This window comes from Rattus norvegicus, chromosome 10 (assembly GCF_036323735.1).
Source record: "Rattus norvegicus strain BN/NHsdMcwi chromosome 10, GRCr8, whole genome shotgun sequence".
NCBI lineage: Eukaryota > Metazoa > Chordata > Mammalia > Rodentia > Muridae > Rattus > Rattus norvegicus.
In genome coordinates this window covers 33,666,897-33,688,165 of record NC_086028.1, presented here as the reverse complement: position 1 = coordinate 33,688,165, position 21,269 = coordinate 33,666,897, and the positions used below count along the sequence as shown (strand labels likewise).

Sequence of the window (21,269 nt, the reverse complement as noted above, 5' to 3'; positions counted from 1 at the left end):
GTGTCTTTACTGACTGGCCAGCCTTCCTAGAGAAATTCTACTGTCTTCTTCCCTCCACAGACGAGAATATGGTAGAGTAGCTAACTTCAACACCTCAAAATCCTCACGAAATTCTGTGAGGTAGCAACTATGGTTTACTTTGTATGATTTATTTTATATTACTACATATTTACTTTGTGTAGACATTCAAAGTACCAAATACACTTAACATTACTTGCCCTCCTATATACTCCAGTGTTCAGCAATCTGCACTTTTTACTTAATTTATTCCGAAGATTCCTTTTATATAGCTGAACAGTGTTCCATTTAATATGAACGTGGATATTAATAATAAGTAATGGGAGAAGTGACCAGTTGACAGGGTTTTTGTTTTGTTTTTTGTTTGTTTTGACTGGTTGCTGGTTGTTGTCTGGGACAGGGTCTCACTTTGCAGTTCAGGTTAGATAAACCTGGAACTTGTCACAATTCTCCTGCCTCACCCTCTCAAGTGCTGGGTTTATAGGAGTGCTGTAGTTCGCCGGCAATGTTGCAGTTCCTAAAACGGACACGAAAATGCCCAGCACAGAAGGAGGGCGGAGCCCCTCTAACTCCAGGCTCATCATATGCCGTCAGGCTCCGCCCAAGATCCTATTTGGAGGGACCCCCGGAGTCTCAAACGAACAAGTTTTGGGTCTAGAGGGGCCGGAAACATTGGAGGACGCTGAGCGGACCCGCCCCTCAGCTTCCGGCTCTGGTCCTGGGAGTCCCTTCTGCAGTCGTCCGTGCCTGGTCGGTAGGATGGCGCTAGGCCGCTGCGATTGTAGCACGGAGAACAGGGCGCTGCTCAACGTCCTCGCTACCCTCCGCCGTCTGTCCCCGCTGGCAGGGCATGGGGGCTTCTTCCGCTCTGTACGCGTTCTTCGCGGCCAGTCATCACCGAGATGTGGGCCTCCGCCGTCCTAGCCCTCCCGTCCTGTTCCCGCGTGTCAGCTAGAGCGTCTCCTCCTCGTTTCCTGTCGCTCCGGGGCTGGGCGTGGGAGAAGGGGGCGTAACACACCCTCGAAGGGAACTCGTGAGTTCAGGTCGTGTGGAGACGCCGGAAGCGTTGGGAGGGAGGCCGGAAGCTGGGGGGCGGGGCCAGGAAGTGAGGAGGGGCGGGGGTTTATGAGGAGGCCAGGGGAGCGTTGGGGCAGATTTGCACTCAGGTCCACCTGAGGTACTTGTCGGTGGTACTCACCTCTGTCCCCTCCCTTCTGTGAGACAAGGTTGTCGTCTCGGGGTAGGGGACTGTGTGTGGAGGGGCGGGCTGGTCGGAGGACATTCCTTTGCCTCGCCGCAGGCAAGGTGTGGAGAGGCTGGGCTTGGGGTGGGGACGGGTCTTCTGGGCTTCAGAGACGGGAGACCCCCCCGCCCCACCCCCCCGCTCCCCCCACCGCACTTCTACACTGGCTGACTGGACACTAAGATGGCTGCCGTTGCCATGACACCCAACCCTGTGCAGACCCTTCAGGAGGAGGCGGTGTGCGCCATCTGCCTCGATTACTTCACGGACCCCGTGTCCATCGGCTGCGGGCACAACTTCTGCCGAGTGTGTGTAACCCAGTTGTGGGGCGGGGAGGATGAAGAAGACAGAGATGAGTTGGATCGGGAGGAGGAGGAGGAGGTCGGAGAGGAGGAAGAAGTGGAGGCTGTCGGGGCAGGCGGGGGTTGGGACACCCCTATGCGCGATGAAGATTATGAGGGTGACATGGAGGAGGAGGCCGAGGAGGAAGAGGAAGGTGTGTTCTGGAGTAGTGGTATAGGCGGGTCTAACTGGGACAACATGGACTATGTGTGGGAGGAGGAGGAGGAGGAGGAAGAACTGGACTATTACTTGGGGGATGTGGAGGACCTGAGGGTGGAAGATGAGGATGAGGAGGAGGAAGTCCTGGAGGAAGACGAGGAAGAGGAGCTGGACCCGATCACCCAACTGCCACCACCTCCAGCCCCTCGGAGGTGCTTCACTTGTCCCCAGTGTCGAAAAAGTTTTCCTCGGCGGAGCTTCCGCCCCAACCTGCAGTTGGCCAACATGGTCCAGGTGATTCGGCAGATGCATCCAACCCCTGGTCGAGGGAGTCGTGTGAATGAACAAGGCATCTGTCCCAGACACCAAGAAGCCCTGAAGCTGTTCTGTGAGGTGGATGAAGAAGCCATCTGTGTGGTGTGCCGCGAATCCAGGAGCCACAAACAGCATAGTGTGGTGCCATTGGAGGAGGTAGTGCAGGAGTACAAGGTGAGTAAAAGAGAGGAGGCAGATGTAGTTAGGATGGGAAGGAGGTAAAGAGAATTGGGGACGGGATGTGGGTTCTCCTAACAGGACCTTGTCATTGAAAACTGATTCTCCCTGTCTAAGCACTGACTTCAAGGTGGGTAAATGAGAAGGATCCTCTAATTTCCTTTGTGGCTTAAGGATAGGGGGACTAGTGACAGGGAGTGCTTCACTGCCAGTACTGTTTTCTTCTGGATGAATCTGACATGGGTAAGACTTAAGATTGCAAGAAATGGAGACCTAAAGAACAAGTGAAGGGCCTGAAACAGGAGCATAGAAATAGCCAAGTGTCAGATTAAAAAAAAAACAAAAACCACTTGTCTCTCAATGGTTTCCACACCTCTCCTAGGATATGGCTTTGTTGGCTTTTCTCCGCACCCAGTCTCATGTATTAACCAGAAAAGAGAGAGGCTCTTAGGGCAAAACATCTTGCTCAAGTTTGAGAGTGTCTTTGAACTTTCATTACCACAGGCATATTAGTTAATATTCACAGGACACCTTACATATAGTCAGAACTGTGCTGGCCACTTTTTATAGATTATCATTTATAATTCAAAGACACTGTGAGTTTGATGTTTGCTATTCTCATTTTATTGATTGGGAAACAGGTTTAAGTTCTGAACATGGAGTTTATATGCTGTACAGCCTTAGTGATAGACTTTGATGTGAACGTCCTCCCTTTGGGGCCTACATCCTACTTGGATATTTAGTTTGACTTTCTGACTTGACTGTTCTTGGAGTGTAATTTCATTTGGTTAACTGTCTGGTTATTTCTCTGATCCTTTGGACATATGTGAAGGACATTTATCTATGAGACATCCAACACAGAACTACCTTCAGAATCGAAGCCAGGAACTAGGAGTGTGGAGCCTCTGTCAGGCCAGAGCTTTGTTATTTGTGATTCGATCAGTAACTTTATTTAGGTGGTCATCATTAACAGAGCTTTAGAGTCTGAGGCTTCACAGCTGATCGTCCGCTACTCGAGGAGGTTTGCAAACGTACAGTAGGCCGTACTGCAGAAGTTCAGAGTCAGTGAGAGTATCTATAGAAAACAGCCTAAGGGGGATTTAGCTCAGTGGTAGAGCGCTTACCTAGGAAGCGCAAGGCCCTGGGTTCGGTCCCCAGCAATGAAAAAAAGAGCCAAAAAAAAGAAAGAAAGAAAGAAAGAAAACAGCCTAAGATGGGCATGCAAGCCTCTAATCTGAACACTTGGGAAAGCGGAAGCAGGAATATCAGTTCAAGGTCATCCTTAACTGCACAGCAAGATAGAGGCCAGCCTGAGTTACATGAGATGTGAATTACACAAGACTCAATTTTAAAAAAAATCAATTATTTGTTGATAGTTTTTGAAACATGGTCTCTCCCTAGCCCTTCTTGTCCTGGAACTCCCTGTGTAGACCAAGCTGGTCTCAAACTCAGCCTTTGCAGGTGTGAGCCACCACTCCTGGCTTAGTTTTTATTTTGTGTGGCTTAGTTTTTATTTTGTGTGAGTATAACCCCCTTGCAAAGGTTAGCAGACAACTTTGGAAATTGATTCCTCCTTCCACATTGTGGGTTGAAGGATTGAACTTATCTTCAGAGCTACACTATCTTGCCAGCTCAGAGAACTTGTACTAAAAAAAGAGGGGTGGGGGTGGGGGACAGGAGTGATGGCACAGGCCTTTAATCCTAGAACTCTGGAGGCAGAGGCTGGCAGATTTCTGTGAGTTTTTGGCCAGCCTGATCTACACAGCAAGTCTTACGTCAGCATGGTTGTGTAGTGAACTGTGCCAAAAATACAACAAAAGCCCTGTAATAGTCTATTTAGGTTCATCATGATTTCTTTGATTTCATGATTGTGATTTCTTTTCTTTCTTTTTTTTTTTTTTCCTTCTTTTTTTCGGAGCTGGGGACCGAACCCAGGGCCTTTTTCGATTTCTAGGCAAGCGCTCTACCACTGAGCTAAATCCCCAACCCCATACTTGTGATTTCTTGTCAATTTAGACAAATATTAAGTGGTACGTTTAAGCTTTGTAAATTCTGAATTTATAGAATAGAAATGACCGATTCTGTTGGTGGAGAAATAGCAATAATATCAAAATGCATAATTTTGTATATGCTATTTGATGGAATGACTGATTTAGTGCTCCAGTGATACTTCCCACAACAGTTGTGTAACAATTGCCTCTTGTACTCTGGGGTCAGTTACCTTTTTAGTTCATAGGTCATTATCAGGATGTCACTGGCGGCTTACAATATAGTTGGCAAATGCTGGATAACATTTACTGATTTTTTGCCACATGTTAGGAAGTTTGCTAAGTTTGCTATCTGTGAGGTTGACATTACTCCCATTTTCAAATGAGGAAATGAAGCAGGGCTTGCCTCAGATTACCCACATGCAGTTTTGGTTCTGCTTGGAGTGAGGCGAAATGTTCATCCTGTATTTTCCCCTAATGAAAAGGAAGGAACAGGTCAAAGGAAAAAGACACTGAAAAAGAGTAAAAGGCAGCATTTATTATACCCATCCTGGTCTCTGCAGGAGAAAGACATGGCTGTAAATGCCTGGAATGGACTGCTTATGTATCTGATTGCTGTTAGAATTCTAACTAAAAGAAGAAAGCGCTTTTGTTTTTCCTGCAGTGGGTAATTGAATGGAAAACAAAGCAGACAACCAGAGCATAGAAACTAAGAAAAATGGCAATCCCAGCACTAGGGAGGTAGGAGTAGGAGTTCAGAAGTTCAAGCTCATCCTCAGCCTCAACACACATTCCAGCTAGCTTGGACTGTATGAGACCCTGCCTCAGGAAAGAAAAGAGAGGGTAAGGGACCCTGTAATGTCTGCAAGGCACATTTGTAAATTGTTTATGCCCTGGGAAGAAGTGTAGAGTCCTTCAAGTTCCTTAGTCTCACCGAGGAGGCTGGGGTACATCGAGTCAGAACCATGCTTGGGAAGCTGGGCTGTAAAGGAAGAACACCTTGGACTAGTGGAATAGGGTAGTTTCCAAGCCCAGGGAATAGCATGGAATCCTAAGTCAAGAGCGTGGATGGGGACATGTAGGAGGGGACAGTAGAAATGTACGGCTTATATTTTGAAAATGGTATAGAATCACTTTAAGACTTTTAGCATAGATACAACATCTCTGGAAAAGTGTTTAAGATTTGTAGGTGTTACGGAAGATGGCTTATCAAATGGAAGTGACCAGTGGCAGGGATATTCTTGTGGATGGACTTAATGTGGTGAGGACATTAAGCCATGTGTACACCAGCTGTTGGGAATAGAGTTCTGCAGCCATAAAGATCCATTCAGCCTCTCGAAGGCACACACAGGGCCTATGCATCATGAGTGCAGGGGAGAGTTGGGGACATTTAAGGTCATCTGAGAGAGGGGGTATGGGAAGGACACTTAACAGTGGCAATATAAAGCATTGAATCTCTAGTGTAGGGAGGATTGGAGAGAGGATCTGTAGGACAGGTGCTTCTCATCATTTCCCTGACTAACCTTCCCTTTCCTGATCCCTCAGGCCAAGCTACAAGGGCATGTGGAACCACTTAGGAAGCATCTAGAGGCTGTGCAGAAGATGAAGGCCAAGGAGGAGAGGCGGGTGACAGAGCTGAAGGTGGGTGATATGTGTGAGTGGACTGACTGATTCTATTGTCAGGGTCAGGAAGGCGAGATTGCCTCGTTTGTAGAGATATGTGGTGATGCAGCCTTCAGAGTCAGGAAGCATGTTCCTTTCCAGTTTATCCAATGTGGAAATTGAGGCGTGGCTTATTGAGGCTGGTTGTCTGTCTAAAGCTACAGAGGATACCCAGCCCTTGACTCTGGCTAGCATAGAAAGCAAGTGAGCAAATATGTACCACAGCTGCAGAGGAGTACTAAGTCCCAGGATAAACACAGATGGCAGGCAGACTGTCCCTAAACATTAAAGGTTGTGGTCTGAAAGGCTTGCTGCTTCTTGGGTGAAGGGCAAGCTGTTAGGAAAAGGGAAAATTAGTAATCAGCAGCATTGCAGAGACCCCCTGTCCTTTCCTGGTGTTTGCAGCCCATTTACACTAGCTTGCCTCCCTCAATTTCCTATCTGTTTTCAGAAGGCTAGCAAGCTTTGCTGGAATGGACTAGTCCTGTGGCCAAGCTAAGCTTCAGCCATCAAATGGTGACACCTTTTCCCTCTTTCCTGGTCAGACTGGGCTTTGTCACTTCTAGAACTCATTGTAGTGCCATCTACACTCACTCACCATTAGGAACTCAGTGCTGTGACATGTCAATCACAATGTCATGTCTGGCCAGCTTCCAAGCTGATACTGTTAGGGTCTTCTGTGTTTTAGAAAATGTATGTTGGGATCTGTGTCTTTGAGACAGAGTGAAACCAATTTGACAGCTATTACCTTACCTGCTTGTTAGTTCCTCCTCCTTACTCAGGCCACTTAATCTTTGTTTAAAGTACTATTAATGGAAAAAGTATAGTTGTCATTTAAAATAGTCTAGCCTTGCAAATGGGTTGAGACTAGGCACTTTTCTTTTGTTATAGGAGACTAAGTTTAACTTGTGTTCTGTCTATGTACTCCTTCAAGATCAAATAGGAAATAGCAAACACCCCCCCCCCCACACACACACACTCATTCCCCAACCTCGCCCTCTTTGTTTTTTGTTTTTAAGATGGAGTTTCTTTGTGTAGCTCTTGCTTCTCGTGGTATTAGCTCTGTAGACCAGGCTTGCCTCACTCACATAGATAGGTCTGCCTGCCTCTACCTTCCAAGTGCTGAGACTCAAATCATGTACCACCACTTGTTTGTTTGGTTTGATTTTTTTGTCGTCTTTACTCCTCTCAGACATGGGAGGCAGATGCAGGCAGATGTCCATGAGTTTAAGATGAGACCAGCCTAGTATACATAGTGACTTCCAGGACAACCACAAGCATATAGTAAGACCCTGTCTCATCACCCCTTCCCCCAGAAAGTGTTATTCTTTTCTACAGTATTGTCTTACTTTTTTTTATTGCCTTGAAGAGTCATGATGAAGGCAACTTAGAAAATGTTTATTGGGTCTCATGGTTCAGGGTAGGAATAGGTGAACAGAGAATGGTGTGGGCTTTTGAAATCTTAATGCTCACCCAGGTGACACACCTCCAACAAGGCCATAGCTCCTACAGCCCACCTCTGGTGACACACCCTTTCAGTGTAGCTACAGCTCTTAATCCTTTCAAACAGTTCCACCAACAGGGGATCGAGTCTGGGCCAAGCCTATGGGACTGTTCTCATTCAGACTACCACAGTATACTGTTTGGTAGTATTTACAATGTATAGGGTGTTATGAGACATTTAAAGTATATGGAAGGAAAAGGGATTATTTGCATGTCTGCTAATTTGGAAACCCACTGGAATATCTAGGAACAGTTATACCTACAAGACGTTTTACCTGTTGTTCTAAGTGTGTAACATTTACTGTTTGCACTTTTACAGGAGTTTGCTGACTCCTAGTCTAGAGAACTTGAGTGACTGCTTTCTTCTGACGATTGTGACCACTGAGGGTCAGGAGTTAATTTGGTGGCATCTTTTGTGTTTTGAGAAAGGATTTTATATTGTAGCCCGAGCTGGCCTCAAATGTGGAGTAATTTCATTTGCTTCAGTCTTAAAGAGTATTGGTATTATATGCCTTAGCCCCCCATGTCTGTGTCTTCACTTCAAATCTTGCTGCTTATACTCTTCTCACTTAGTAATTCCAAAACTTTCTTACAAATACTTACCTGTTGGCACTGTGGTAAAGGCTTACACAGGTCCTATCTCTGGGAACATATGGCGTAGAAGAAGATAATTTTAAAAGACACTACAGAGCTGGGCGTATGGTTTATCTTTAAACAAAGGAAGTACAGACAGGAAGGTTGTCTGGTCAGCCTGGGCTACAGAGCAGGACTGTGTCTCAGAAACAACTTGACTGGCAAGATGGCTTAGTTGCTAAAGGCATCTGCCACCAAGTTTGCTACCTGAGTTTGGTTTCTGGGACTGAGATGGTGGAAGGAGAGAACCCACTCTTACAAGTTGTCCTCTGATCTTTACATGTGTCCCCACATTATGACATAGCACTTCCAATACCATATATCATGGAGATACACAGTGATACAGAGGCGATGTTACAAAAATCTGGAGAGGAGAGACGGTTCCTTTGAACATGGAAGCTTCCGTCTGAAAAGTTAGGTAGACAGGGAAGAGATAACTATTCCAGAAAGGCATTGGTGAATTTGAACCAGAATGCAAGGAGTTGGTCTATTTCTTGTCCATATAATAACACTGGGGAGGAGACTTCTTTTCCCATTCTCAGAACTTGTTGGGGTTGGGGATCATGAGTCTCCTTTGCCTGAGAGTGAGAGGCACCAGACAGAACACTTTAAGTTTACCTTTTTGTGTATACAGGTGGCCTCTGTTCCCCATTGTATCTCTCCTTTTTTTAAATCTTAGTATATGGATGTTTTGCCTGCATGTATGCATCTGCATATATGCACATGATTGGTGCCTCTAGAGGTCAAAAGAGAGCATCGAATCTCCTGGAACTGGAGTTATAGCTGGTTATGAGTTGTCGTATGGGTGGTGGAACTCATACTGGGTTCCTCTGGATCACAGAACTGTGTCTCCATTCCTCCCTTTGCATCTTTCCAGAGCCAGATGAAGTCAGAGCTGGCAGCTGTGGCCTCAGAGTTTGGACGGTTAACACGGTTTCTGGCTGAAGAGCAGGCAGGACTAGAACGGCGCCTCCGGGAGATGCATGAAGCTCAGTTAGGACGTGCAGGAGCAGCAGCCAACCGCCTTGAAGAGCAGGCTGTCCAGCTAAGCCGCCTGCTTGCTGAAGCCCAAGAGCGGAGCCAACAGGGGGGCCTGCGGCTATTGCAAGTGAGCACTGTCCCCCTCTTTGCCCTGATTCACTCTGTTTCCTTTTTTGGTCTGTTAGACAGTTCTCTCCAACTACTGCCCAGAGTTACCTAACTGGAAAGAACCCTAACTTTAAAAATGTCTGAAGACCAAGAAATTTTTTAAGCTGGTGACAGTATTGAATGTGTCAGTCTTACCTACCTAAGGATGCAGATTCAGTTGTTAACAATTAGGGGCTTAAGAATTGAAAGAATAGTGATAGCATTCTGTTACTGGGGCCTATGGTAGGATGATTAGGTCTGGTGGGTGGGTAGTATGTTAGTTATGGTAGTTGAGAAGTATTTTTGTTTGTGAGCCTGGAAGGTTTTTTTTTTTCTCCCTTCCTGTTCATATCCAGACCTTTCTCTGTGGAGACTGGGAGAGAGAGCAGTGATTCCTGTGCAGCTGACACTTTCTTTCTCTTTTTCTCTTTCCCTCTTTTTGTCTTTTTCCCAGGACATCAAGGAGACTTTCAATAGGTGTGTTCCCACTCTACCCTTTGTAACCCAGTAGTGTCTGGTTCCCCATTCCTGCTTCTCTGAGACTTCCTTTTCCCCCCTCCTTTCTCCTTCCCTCCCACCCTCTCCCCAGAACCTAAGTTTCTGCTTCTTAGACCCTCTGCTCCTTCCCCCCTTAGCTTTCATTCTTTACTCTGGGAATATCATGCTCCCACCCCCTACCTGGTCCCCCTCCTCCAGGTGTGAAGAGATACAGTTGCAGCCCCCAGAGATTTGGTCCCCTGACCCATGCCAACCCCATAGCCACGACTTTCTGACAGACGCCATCGTGAGGAAAATGAGCCGGATGTTCTGTCAGGCTGCAAGAGGTAGGGAGGTCAATGACCTTCCTTTGCCTTTCCTTTTACAGACCTGAGATAAAGTTGAGGGAATTTGGGGAGCTGGGATGGTATATTCTGAGGTTTTGGGTGAGATGGAAAGGCAGGGACAGGGGAAGGCCAGCTGGTGTTAGAATTAGAGTGGTGGTTAGAACCCATAGATCTTGACTTGGCCTCTAATTAGGGTGGGAGCAAAGAAATGGATGGGATAGGTGGGGAGGAAAAAGGTGTGAGGGGAAGGTGTTTTAGCTCCTCTGTACCATCCTTCTCTTTCTAAGTGGACCTGACACTGGACCCAGACACAGCTCACCCGGCTCTGCTGCTGTCCCCTGATCGCCGTGGAGTCCGCTTGGCAGAACGTCGGCAGGAGGTTCCTGAACATTCCAAGCGCTTTTCAGCAGACTGCTGTGTACTAGGGGCCCAGGGCTTCCGCTCGGGCCGGCACTACTGGGAGGTAGAGGTGGGTGGGCGGCGGGGCTGGGCAGTGGGTGCTGCCCGTGAATCAACCCATCATAAAGAAAAAGTGGGCTCTGGGGGGTCCTCTGTTAGCAGTGGGGATGCCAGCTCCTCACGCCATCACCATCGCCGCCGCCGGCTCCATCTGCCTCAGCAGCTCCTGCTTCAGCGGGAAGTGTGGTGCGTGGGCACCCACGGCAAACGATACCAGGCGCAGAGCTCAACAGAGCAGACACTGCTGAGCCCATGTGAGAAACCACGGCGTTTCGGCGTGTACCTGGACTATGAGGCTGGGCGCCTGGGCTTCTACAACGCAGATACCTTAGCTCATGTACACACCTTCTCAGCTGCCTTTCTTGGCGAGCGTGTTTTTCCTTTCTTCCGGGTACTTTCCAAGGGTACCCGCATCAAGCTCTGCCCTTGATCAGCCTGCCACCCGCAGGGGCCCCTCTGGTCACCACTGGGGGGGCGGGTGGTGGTGGATGGTTGCCCACTGTTTGGGAGCCCAGACTCCTCCCACTGTTTGAGTTGCTTCCTGCTCCCTCTTGTACACAGGCTACTTCTCCCTCTAGGAGCCCAAAAAAAAAAAAAAAAAAAAAACAAAACCCCTCCAGCTCAGCCTTTTCTTACCCTTGTCTGACAGGTCTGCATGGGTCCCAGTAATGAACAGCTGCCTGATATGACCTTCCCTCCCTGTCTACCTAGCTTGGTCCAGCTCTGGGTCCCACATGTTGGAGTATGGAGTGTGTGGAGATTATTTAATGCAACCTTTTCCACCCCTACTCAACCCGTCATTTCTGAGGCTGGAGGGTTTGGGCAAAACACTCCCATGTTTTGGTGCAGACCAGCTAAGTTTTAGAGGCTCTGTGGGAAGTCAGACTGGGCAAAAGGGTAGTGCTGTGTAAAGTCTACTTTTCTTGGGGAAGTAGGAATTCTTAAGCTTTCCTTCCACCCCCAATTTCTACCTCCATAGACTGGCCAGAATTTAGCTTCAGTGAGATCTGGAATGGTCAGCATGACATCTCTACCATTACCCAATAAATTATTTTCTCTGTGCATCTTAGTTTTTTTCGTTAGGTAGGAGCCCAAGTCTTCACTGCCAGGCTCTCTTCCCTTTTCAGTGAGGTTTCTGGCCTCTCCATGCCTTTTAGTTACATGTGGTTAGCCCTGTTAGGGGAGCTCGGGACAGGGGTCTGGATCCTTGGGAGACTGTTGGGTATAATCTATTTTTCTAGTAACCCCTTGCCTTCTGACACAGCAACAGCTTTTGTCCTCTGCTTTGGTGGCTGAGGTCAGTCCATGTTCTTGGGGAGGGAAAGTGGGTTGTATTGCAAAAAATAAAAAAAGTGTTTATTTGCTTCTTTTGTGGACTCTATGTTTTCTGATAGAACTGTCTCTAAGTGCATTTTGCCTTGCAACATGCAGAACCAGCTCAGGTTTTCACACTTGCTCCATTCAGGATCAGGTTTCTGGTTATCAGCAGCCTGGGATTGAGGTTCCAGGTCTGCTCTGAATTGCTATGTTTGCATATGAATATGAGGTGATGAGGCCTACCCACTAGAATTAGTAAAAAAAAAAATAAAAACTTCCAGAATTACAGAAGACCAAGTTGATTTTTACCTATTAGTGATATGGACAGCTGATGTGTTTACTCATTTCTTTCAAGACCCAATCTCAAAAGATGTTTCAGTGGTTCAGAGCATGGGGTGCTCTTGTAAAACAGGGCTCAGCTCCCAGGACTCACATATAGAGGCCAATTTCAGAAAGCCAGTTTATTTCTAAGAGTCTGTCATAAACTTTTAGCGGGTACCAATAGTCACCTGCCATACACGCACCAAGTTGTCGGTATAGCCAGCAAACAGAGTCTGTAAGAAAACAACAACAGGGTCATGTCGCACCCAGCAATGAACTCTGTAGTCCAAAGAATTTAGGGCCCCTCTTTCATGTTAAAAGCAGCTTGCTACACATTCAGACATTTTTAAGCTTCCAGGTTTAAAAACTCCATTACCATAATCTTTTCCCATCCTAAATTAACCTGATTTGATTTCATTTTATGTTGACCTTAGTTTTGTGCCTAAACTTAAGAAAAAGGGAGACAAGCTGGGGAACTGAGCTGAAGGGCCAAATACACTTACCTGGCCATCAGCAGACCAAGCCAAAGAGGTACACTGGGGTGGCTCTGCCTTGCTGCTGGTGCTGATAACCTCTTGCTTCAGTTCATCTACAATGATCTTGCCCTCCAAGTCCTGAGGAACAGACCAAAACCCATAAGGACACCCACTACTCAAATAACAACTCTTAGAATCGTTTCAATAGAACTAGCAAGATGGCATTCCATGGGAAAGCTCCTTGCTTGGCAACTTAAGTTTCACCCAGAAACAACTGAGAAAAATTTGCCTATGGGCAGGCTAGCTGGGACTCACATGTATATAACCAGACAACGAACTTTTTTTTTTAAAGTTTACAACTCAGATTTCTGTCTAAAAGGGTTATTTTTCTTTCAAGGATATATTGAGTATTGGCCCTATACTCCACTAGCAAAAATCAATCATCAGGTCCTGATGACTCAGGCTTATAATCTGAGCTACCTGGGAGATTGAGGCAAGATTGCCAACTTACTGCAAATGACTTCTCTTTAAATAGGTGTGCACCACCCATCCACCAACAAAAATGTGCTTTACCAACTAAAAAGGGTGCCACTTTTACCTTGGAAAGGCTACCAATGTGTAAGGCGCAAAATCAAAAGGGATTCAAAACAGTTAAAGTTAAATGCTATTTATACACACTACCAACAGTTCAATATAGTAGTGCATACTCTTAATTCTACCCTCAGGAGATTAAGAGGCAGGCTATTATCTGTGATCTCCCTGAGGCCAGTCTACACAGTATGAACTTGTCTTTTAGTTTAGAAATCCTGTGACAAAGATTACAGAATTGAATCCAAGTGGATACTTAGCAGCACAGGAAGGACTTTTCTAAAATGTTGCGAGGAATTGAATTTGGATGCTCTACTGCATACAATGCTCTACACTTGTTGCCTTCATGATTTATGGCAGCTGCTTAACTCCTAATTATCTGGTGGCTAGATGCCACCTGCACTGTCAAAAAAGCCTCTCACAAGAGAATTACCTTGGCCCAAATGGCAATTAGAACACTCAATAAACTGCTGCTATACATGGGCATTACTTTTCATTAGGCAGATGTCAGCCATTGTTGCAAACTGTTAAGGGGGGTGCTGATAGCAACCTAAAGATGGTATCTGAGAAAGGTTGATTTCTACTAGTCAAGTCAATGACTATGCGCAACAGACCACTTACCCAGATCTTGATACTGGGGCCAGTGGCAGCACAGAGCCAGTAGCGGTTGGGGCTGAAGCACAAGGCATTGATGATGTCTCCACCATCTAATGTGTAAAGGTGCTTGCCTTCATTGAGATCCCACAGCATAGCCTGGCCATCCTGGGCAGATAGAAAAGGTTGAGTTAGGTATAGTGTTCATGGCTCTAAGTCCTTTCTTCTAATGCACGATACCTTTCTGTGCCAAAACCCCAACTTAAAAAGCAATCATCTTTAATATACTTTTCTACATATTTCAAGGTAGTACTTAGAAACTTTCCCACTTTAGTGCATGCTACCAGAGAAAAGCCTCTGGAAAGGAGAGGACAAGCCCCAAATACCTTGCCTCCAGAAGCACAGAGGGATCCATCTGGAGAGACAGTCACTGTGTTCAGATAGCCAGTGTGGCCAATGTGGTTGGTCTTTAGCTTGCAGTTAGCCAGATTCCACACCTACAAAACAGGACTCCGTGGGTGACCAGGACAAAGGTCTACACTCAACAAGAAGGGTACAGGGATCACTCAACAGGCATGCTGTGCAGGCCTATACAGTCCCAATACTTCAATGACTGAGATTGTTTGGATGGCAGGCCAGTAAGGGATACAGAATGAAACCAGGCCTCAAAAACAAACCACATCCCTAAAGTATTGAGATCAACCACCAAAAGCCACAGCCAAACTAATCTTCAGAATATCCCAAGTCAGAACGCATTATTCCCCGAGAGGAATGGCAACGTATTTCCCTTGCAAGCATACCTTGACCAGCTTGTCCCATCCGCAGGAGACGATGATAGGGTTGCTGCTGTTCGGGGAGAAGCGGACACAAGACACCCATTCTGAATGACTCTCATCCTACAAAGATGCAGGGGAAGGTTAAGAGGCGGCAGCTTATCTGTAAAGAGATCCGATGCCCTCTTCTGGTGTGTCTGAGGACAGCTACAGTGTACTTATATATAATAAATGAATGGATCTTTAAAAAAAAAAAAGAGGCGGCAGCTTTTCCCAGATTACAGATCTCTACTACACTTCCCTAAGAGGGGCAACGGCACTCCTGCACTCCCTTCTCAGAAGCACAATCTTTAGGCCAACAGACCAGGGGCAAAGCCACCTGTCAAGCCTGCTGACATTTGAGTCCTAAGGTGACCCCAGAGCTCACCCACTCATTACTCATGGAGCACAGGACCAGGCACAGCTCAGAAACAGCCTCTGGATTTCAGCAAAGCAACTCAGATGGCATGTTGTGGTCATCACTGTTGGGCCTGGCTTGTAACCCCTCAAACACATCTCTAGGAGATAGGTGAGAGACTTAAGATCATTTAAACCTTAGGGCAGTTATGAGAGACATCTGGGTATCTGCTCATGTGCCAAGACCCTGCCCAACTGATGCCGTGGTTTGGGTTTCCACAGCTCAACCTAATATGGGATTAAAGGGGGAAAAGAAGGCCTTTTAACCCCAGCAGTCTGGAAGCACATGATCTCATGCAGGTCTACCTACACAGAAACCCACAAACAAACAATCCCTCCAACTCCTCTGAGCCCCATGCCAGTCCAGTCACAAGGTAGCAGGCACACAAAGTTTAAAAACAAAATCCCAGACAGGGCTAACAATACACAAGAGAAAGTGCCAGGTGGTAGTAGTACACACCTAGGAATCAGATCACCTGAGGCCACCAGGACCACACAGTGATGAACGCACCCTAAAAACAGCCCCCAGGGGGTGGGAGACAGCCCTGGACGCCGTCCCTACCACCCTTACCCCTTTACCTGGACAGTGTACTTGCAGACACCCAGAGTATTCCATAACTTAATGGTCTTGTCTCGGGACCCAGAGACAATCTGCCGGTTGTCAGAGGAGAAAGCCACGCTCAGCACATCCTTGGTGTGGCCGACAAATCGTCTCGTGGTAGTGCCCCTAAGAGGGAGAACCTGGTCACTTTCTAGACAGGTTTCACCCATCCAGTTAGATCCTTTTCCTAGCCCCACCCTTACCCTGTAGGCTCTATTATACTCCACAGTCCACAAGTGGTTCAGAACCTACTATTAGCCCATGTCTGATATGTACCAGAGAACCCATTCAGAATTGCAGGACATGTCCTCATTCCCTTGTGGGGATTGGTTGACAATGTCTCCTTGTCATCACTAGGATCCTCTATTACATCTGCCAATGTCCATCTGCCAATGTCCATCTAAGACAACTTACAACCCGAGACAACTTAATAGCCCATGGTACCCAGTTAAAAAAAAAAAAAGCAGCTCCAAGGGAAGCCTAACACCCCAAAATGTTGCCTTCCCTCAAACAAAAGGACTGATTACCAAGGGAAGACCACACCCTGGGGAATCTACCTCACTTTTGCCCACCTTCCCCCAAGGCCCCAAAGCAGCTACTTGCGTTGTGAGATCCCAGAGGCGTAGGGTTCCATCCCAGGAGCCTGAGAGGGCAAACTGGCCATCAGAGGAGATGACAACATCGCTAACAAAGTGGGAGTGACCTCGAAGAGCACGTTGTGGTATGCCGTAGTTGGTCTCATCCCTGGTCAGCTTCCACATGATGATGGTCTTGTCTAAAAAGGTTGGTAAAGAAATCTCATGAGGACCCCCAAAACCTACTACTTACCACGCACAAGTTACAGTCCTAAGGTCACTGGTGTGGTAAATGGCAGAAAAACGGCAAATTTGAAGTAAAAGAGGCTCACTATTCCACAGAGACGTAGATCTAAGCTGTAATCTGAGATGATGGGCAACACACTTCCTGGAGTTGAGATTTAAGTTCAACATAAAAAAACTTATTTAATGTGGCTCCCTACGTGTGTGTGTGTACGCGCGCGCACACTATATGTGTCTATGGTGTTCAAACTCTAGCCTTATCCATCGATGCGGCTAACTCAATAGCAAAAGCACTGTCACTTGGGTGTAGGATGAGCAGAGACACTTTCCCGCCTCGGAGAGTTAACAGAAAGGCAGCAGTTACGGCAGCATCATACACAGTCCTAGCCACGACCATTTCGACTTACACAGAAACCAACAGAAAGCCCGATAAGCCTAGCATTAATTAGGTAGGAGAGAGAGGACGAACATAATTTTGGGCAAGTAGGGAGGACCTGAGAGGGAAAAATACATGGAGACATATCATGAAAGAAAAAATAGCATTAGTTACAAGGAAAGAAAATCTAGGGCAGGACGGGCAAGCCCGGAATTCTGGGGAACAAGGCACCTAGAGTTCAGGGCCAGGCGGTGGCAGCTCAGAAACAGCCTCTGGATTTCAGCAAAGCAACTCAGATGGCATGTTGGGGTCATCATTGCTCCGCCTGGCTTGTAGCCACGTAATTACTTCGTTAACACATCTCCAGAAAGCAAGCGAGAGATGCATTAAAATCGCCATGCTGTGCACTTGCGTGACAAGTCCCGGTTTCCGTTCATATGTAAAGGGTCGCCCCGGTTGGGGCCCATGTTCGGGTCTGCACGCCCCAACTCACACCTGGGTCGGGGAACGGACCGAGCCAGCCAACACGAGCGCCACTTGCTTAGCCACGAGACATGCAGTCACCAGGACACAGGGTGTTTCACCCGGCATGCAGCCCCGTACCTCGAGACGCCGACAGGATCATGTCCGGGAACTGCGGAGTGGTGGCGATCTGTGTAACCCATCCATTATGGCCCTTGAGGGTCCCACGAAGGGTCATTTGCTCGGTCATGGCTGCAGATGTTGCGAGTGTCGCCGCAGCGACAAGGATGGCACCGGATAGCTTAGGGAGCCAAGCACCGCAGCGGCTGCCACCGCGACCCTGCGGAGAAAAAGAAAGAGCGGCCTCCGCCGGAACCGGAAATACTCGGAGAGCAAGGCGGGGATTCCCATGATTCACTGCTGCCCAAAGATGGCTGCACTATGAAGTGGGAGGAACTGGAGAAGTAGATCGCAGTATCGTCGTTTCTTCTGCCACGCAACATACAGGCAGCGCTGTACAAATGCATTCTGAAGCCAGGTGCACCAGGTTTTTAGAAAGGCTTCTCGGAAGATTAAAACATGCCGTGGAAGCAGAAGTGAGGCTAAACGGCACATTACCGAACTACAGCGGCTCACCGCCCCTACGTGGCACTGACGGAGCTCCGCCCTTTCCGCTTCGTGTTTAGTTCTCGGTTGGAGACCGCGGCTTTAACTTTGACTTACGGAAGTACAATTAAAGTTGCAGTTAAAGGAGTATGCCACGAAATTTGGCCTTTTTTGTTTTAAGGCAAGGTTTCATGTAGTGAAGGCTAGTCTTAAACTGGCTATGTTGCCAAGGATGTCTTCTGTCTCCCAAGAACCGGGCCGCTGCCGGGCGAGGCTATAGAGAAAGTGCTGGGTTAAGATTTATGGGGATTGGAAGCCCTTTCTGTGCTTCTGATCACTCCTCAGAAAAGCCTGCTAGTCCGTCTTGTGTAGCCCTGAAAGAAGTGAACCTGGACAGGGAAGAAGAGGAACACTGATAATCTAGCAACCTGATGACCCTCCCCTCAACACTTGTTTGAATTATTTAGTGTCTCCAAATGTCACAGATCTCTCAAAAAATTTTAACTTTACGTTTTAAAATTGGGGGTTGGGGATTTAGCTCAGTGGTAGAGCGCTTGCCTAGCAAGCACAAGGCCCTGGGTTCGGTCCCCAGCTCCTAAAAAAAAAAAAAAGAAAAAGGAAAAAAAAACTTAAAATTATTTGTGTGTGAGTGCGCTTGTGATCGTCACAGTGCACAGGTTGAAGTCAGGAATTTTCTTTTCTGCCATGCGTGCTCCTCTTGCTCAGCTTAAATATTTTTTAAAAAGGAGCACAGGTCAGGAAGGTAACCAACCACTAATGTCTATATGAACTAAATGATACATTTAATTATTTTAGTGCTATGGGTTGAACTCCCACATGTGAGGAAAATGCCTTATGGAGTTACATCTACCCCCTCGTGCCCCGCCCCCATCTCTCAATCTTGTTTAGTTTTTGTTTGTTCGTTTTTGAGACAGTCTCACTATGTAAAAGACTTAGCTGGTCTGGAACTCAGAGATCACCTGCCTGTGAGTGCTGGGAATGCAGGGATTAAAGGCATTTGTCGGGCTGAAGAGATGCTTCAGCAGTTAAGAGCATTAGCTGCATTTCTAAGAGGACTTGGGTTAGTTCACCAACATCCACATGGCAGCTCACAACTGTCACAACAACTCCAGAGGCTCCAACCACCTCATACAGACGCACATGTAAGCAAAACACCAGTGCACATAACATAAAAATAAATCATAAGAAAAAAAAACAGTTAAGTGGAATTCATCACCACATTCAACCTTATTTTGATACAGGATCTGCATAGCTCAAATTGGCCTTAAATTTATGATTTCCCCCGCTTCCTCAGCCTGCCAGGTAACTGGGATTATTGACCTAAAGCAACAGGCCCTAGTCATAAGCATTTGTATTTCTTTTTTGTAAATTTGCAATTTGTAAATTGCATTGGGTTTAATTTCTTTTTCTCCTCTTCCTCCTCCTCCTTCTCCTCCTTTTCCTCCTCCTCTTCTTTTGCTTTTTGTTTTTCCAGACAGTGTGTAGCCTTGGCTGTCCTGGAACTTGCTCTCTAGACCAGGTTGGCCCTGAGCTCAGCTCTGTGAATTCACCTGCCTCAGCCTCCCAAGTGCTGGGACTAAAGGCATGCATCACCATCATCCAGCTGAGTTTCATTTCTTATCTGTGATTTGAGATTGAAATTAGTACTTCTGGGGTTGGGGATTTAGCTCAAGGCCCTGGGTTCGGTCCCCAGCTCCAAAAAAAAAAAAAAAAAAAAAAAAAAGAAAAGAAAAAGAAAAAGAAAAAAGAAATTAGTACTTCTATAATATGGTGGTGTGGAGAATAAAGGAATACAGGAGACTAACCATGGTGTGAGAGGGTTGGGATCCGAGCATTCAGTAGGCAGAAGTAGGATATCAACCTAGTTTATTTAGTAAGTTCCAGGCAAGCTGGTATAGCTCACAGATAAGTATAGAGGAAAGAAGCAGAATGGCCATTTTGTTTGTTTGAAGTTTATGTCTTATTGTGCTGGGGGTAAGACACTGGGGTTAAGTTTGGAGGGAAGCCATAGGCAGATGTGAAAGCACACTACCTTGAGGGTATGTGGGGAAACATTCCATTGCAAAGGCTCTTGACTGGCGTCTGAAGGCTGAGTAGTGAGAGTTGCCACAAAATTTGCCAGGGTTAGGGCAGGACCTTAGCAGGGCTCACTGGAAGGAATTTGGAATGGAAGGTATGTGTTAAGTGAATGTAGCTCAAAGCTGCAGCACCCTGGGGTACTGGTAAGGCCAAAGTTTCTCAACTAAGACCACTTGCCCTGCTGGCCTGTTGCAGACTCTCCTGTTGTAGGCTCTGTGGGTTATGCAGGGTACTGTCTTGGATGAGTTCCTTCACAACCAGAGGGGTGCCTTCTTAGCACCCCAAGGTTGTACATCACTTGTCCCTTGGTAAACCCAACTGGCTGCCTTTCAGTTTTTCAAGTCTTGAGCCATCCTTGTATTTCTCTGGTGGTCCCGGAAGTCACCTGTCCTTCCTTACCCTTGAGCTAATTCACTGTTCTAAAACTAAGCGGGTCATGCGAACACTTGTCTATCTCTCTGTGCTGTGCTACACAGAGAGGCAAGCCACTACACCCTCATATCAGTTTCCTTAGGGTAAACTGATGTTTCCATTGGGGGAAAAAGTCATTCTGTTTTCTCTTTGGTCTTGGGGCTTGAATCCAGGGTTTCTGTCTTGCTAGATAAGCACGCTGCCAGTGAGTTACATGCCAAGACCCTTTTCTTCTTTTCTTTTTCTCCCATTTTCCTTACCTCTCTCTTTTGCTTTACTCCCTTCCTGAGACAGGGTTTCATTGCAGCTCCCTGGCTGATCTCTACCTTCTTACTATTTAGATTCCCACCATATTCCACAAAGCCCTGCTATCTGCTGTTTTTCTTAGTCTCTGCCTAGGTTGTCCCAAGGAGACAGCACGTTTCTGGGATAGCATTTGGAAGTCTGAGTTTAAAAAGAACCCTTCCCAGACCTGCCTGGGATGCCTGAGATGAGAACGCCGCAGAAGCTTCTCCCGGGTGTAGGTTAGGGGCCAGGTATGTGTGTATGGGGGGAGGGGAAGGGTACCTTGCCCACATAGACCTTGTCTTCCACAGAGTCCCTGCTCACCACTACGTTATTCTGCCTCTATCCCTCTCAGGTGCCACCCTCCTTTCCAGGATTACAAGACCAGGACCGAGGCTTGGGACCCGAAGCCGCCTTCATCCTCACACACTCTTCTAGCTCCCATCCCTTGCTTTCAGGAATGATTCTGGCAGCATCTCATTCTTCGAGGCCCTACAGGGAGAGTTTAGGTGTTGTTTCGGAACCTATGTTGGCCGAGATGGTGATGCCAACTACAGAACATTGGGGGAAAGTGTGTCAGGAAGAGTGTGTGAGAAAAAGTGGGTGATCAGATTCTGAAGGACTGGGGTTTCCT

The 21,269-nt window shown here is 47.0% G+C and overlaps 2 protein-coding genes and 3 non-coding genes across 7 annotated transcripts; 1 reads left to right on the top strand and 4 right to left on the bottom strand.

Moving 5' to 3' along the window:
- Positions 1-733: 733 nt before the first annotated feature.
- Positions 734-11,818, top strand: Trim41 (tripartite motif-containing 41). 2 transcript variants are annotated; one of them, NM_001134737.1, is made up of 6 exons: positions 734-2,251; positions 5,788-5,883; positions 8,918-9,148; positions 9,623-9,645; positions 9,865-9,992; positions 10,280-11,818. In NM_001134737.1, exons 1-6 carry the CDS (start codon positions 1,445-1,447, stop codon positions 10,879-10,881), a joined length of 1,887 nt encoding a protein of 628 aa, NP_001128209.1. In that variant the 5' UTR covers positions 734-1,444; the 3' UTR covers positions 10,882-11,818. The 2 variants fall into 2 exon arrangements, with proteins under 2 accessions (NP_001128209.1, XP_038941847.1); XM_039085919.2 differs by lacking the exon at positions 10,280-11,818 and having other exon boundaries at positions 1,380-2,251; positions 9,758-9,868.
- Positions 11,819-12,134: 316 nt separating this feature from the next.
- On the bottom strand, positions 12,135-19,606 carry Rack1 (receptor for activated C kinase 1). Of its 2 annotated transcripts, NM_130734.2 has the most exons (8): positions 17,375-17,616; positions 16,181-16,352; positions 15,556-15,703; positions 14,548-14,643; positions 14,134-14,244; positions 13,775-13,915; positions 12,593-12,703; positions 12,135-12,322 (listed from the first exon to the last, which is right to left on the bottom strand). In NM_130734.2, exons 1-8 carry the CDS (start codon positions 17,481-17,483, stop codon positions 12,257-12,259), a joined length of 954 nt encoding a protein of 317 aa, NP_570090.2. In that variant the 5' UTR covers positions 17,484-17,616; the 3' UTR covers positions 12,135-12,256. The 2 variants fall into 2 exon arrangements, with proteins under 2 accessions (NP_570090.2, XP_063126029.1); XM_063269959.1 differs by having other exon boundaries at positions 12,215-12,703; positions 17,375-19,606.
- Snord95 (small nucleolar RNA, C/D box 95) lies at positions 14,981-15,048 on the bottom strand. Its single transcript, XR_005490867.1, has one exon. It is a non-coding gene; the product is annotated as a small nucleolar RNA SNORD95 (small nucleolar RNA).
- On the bottom strand, positions 15,859-15,938 carry Snord96a (small nucleolar RNA, C/D box 96A). The gene has a single exon (XR_005490856.1). It is a non-coding gene; the product is annotated as a small nucleolar RNA SNORD96 family (small nucleolar RNA).
- LOC120095394 (small nucleolar RNA SNORD95) lies at positions 17,027-17,094 on the bottom strand. Its single transcript, XR_005490868.1, has one exon. It is a non-coding gene; the product is annotated as a small nucleolar RNA SNORD95 (small nucleolar RNA).
- Positions 19,607-21,269: the final 1,663 nt, after the last annotated feature.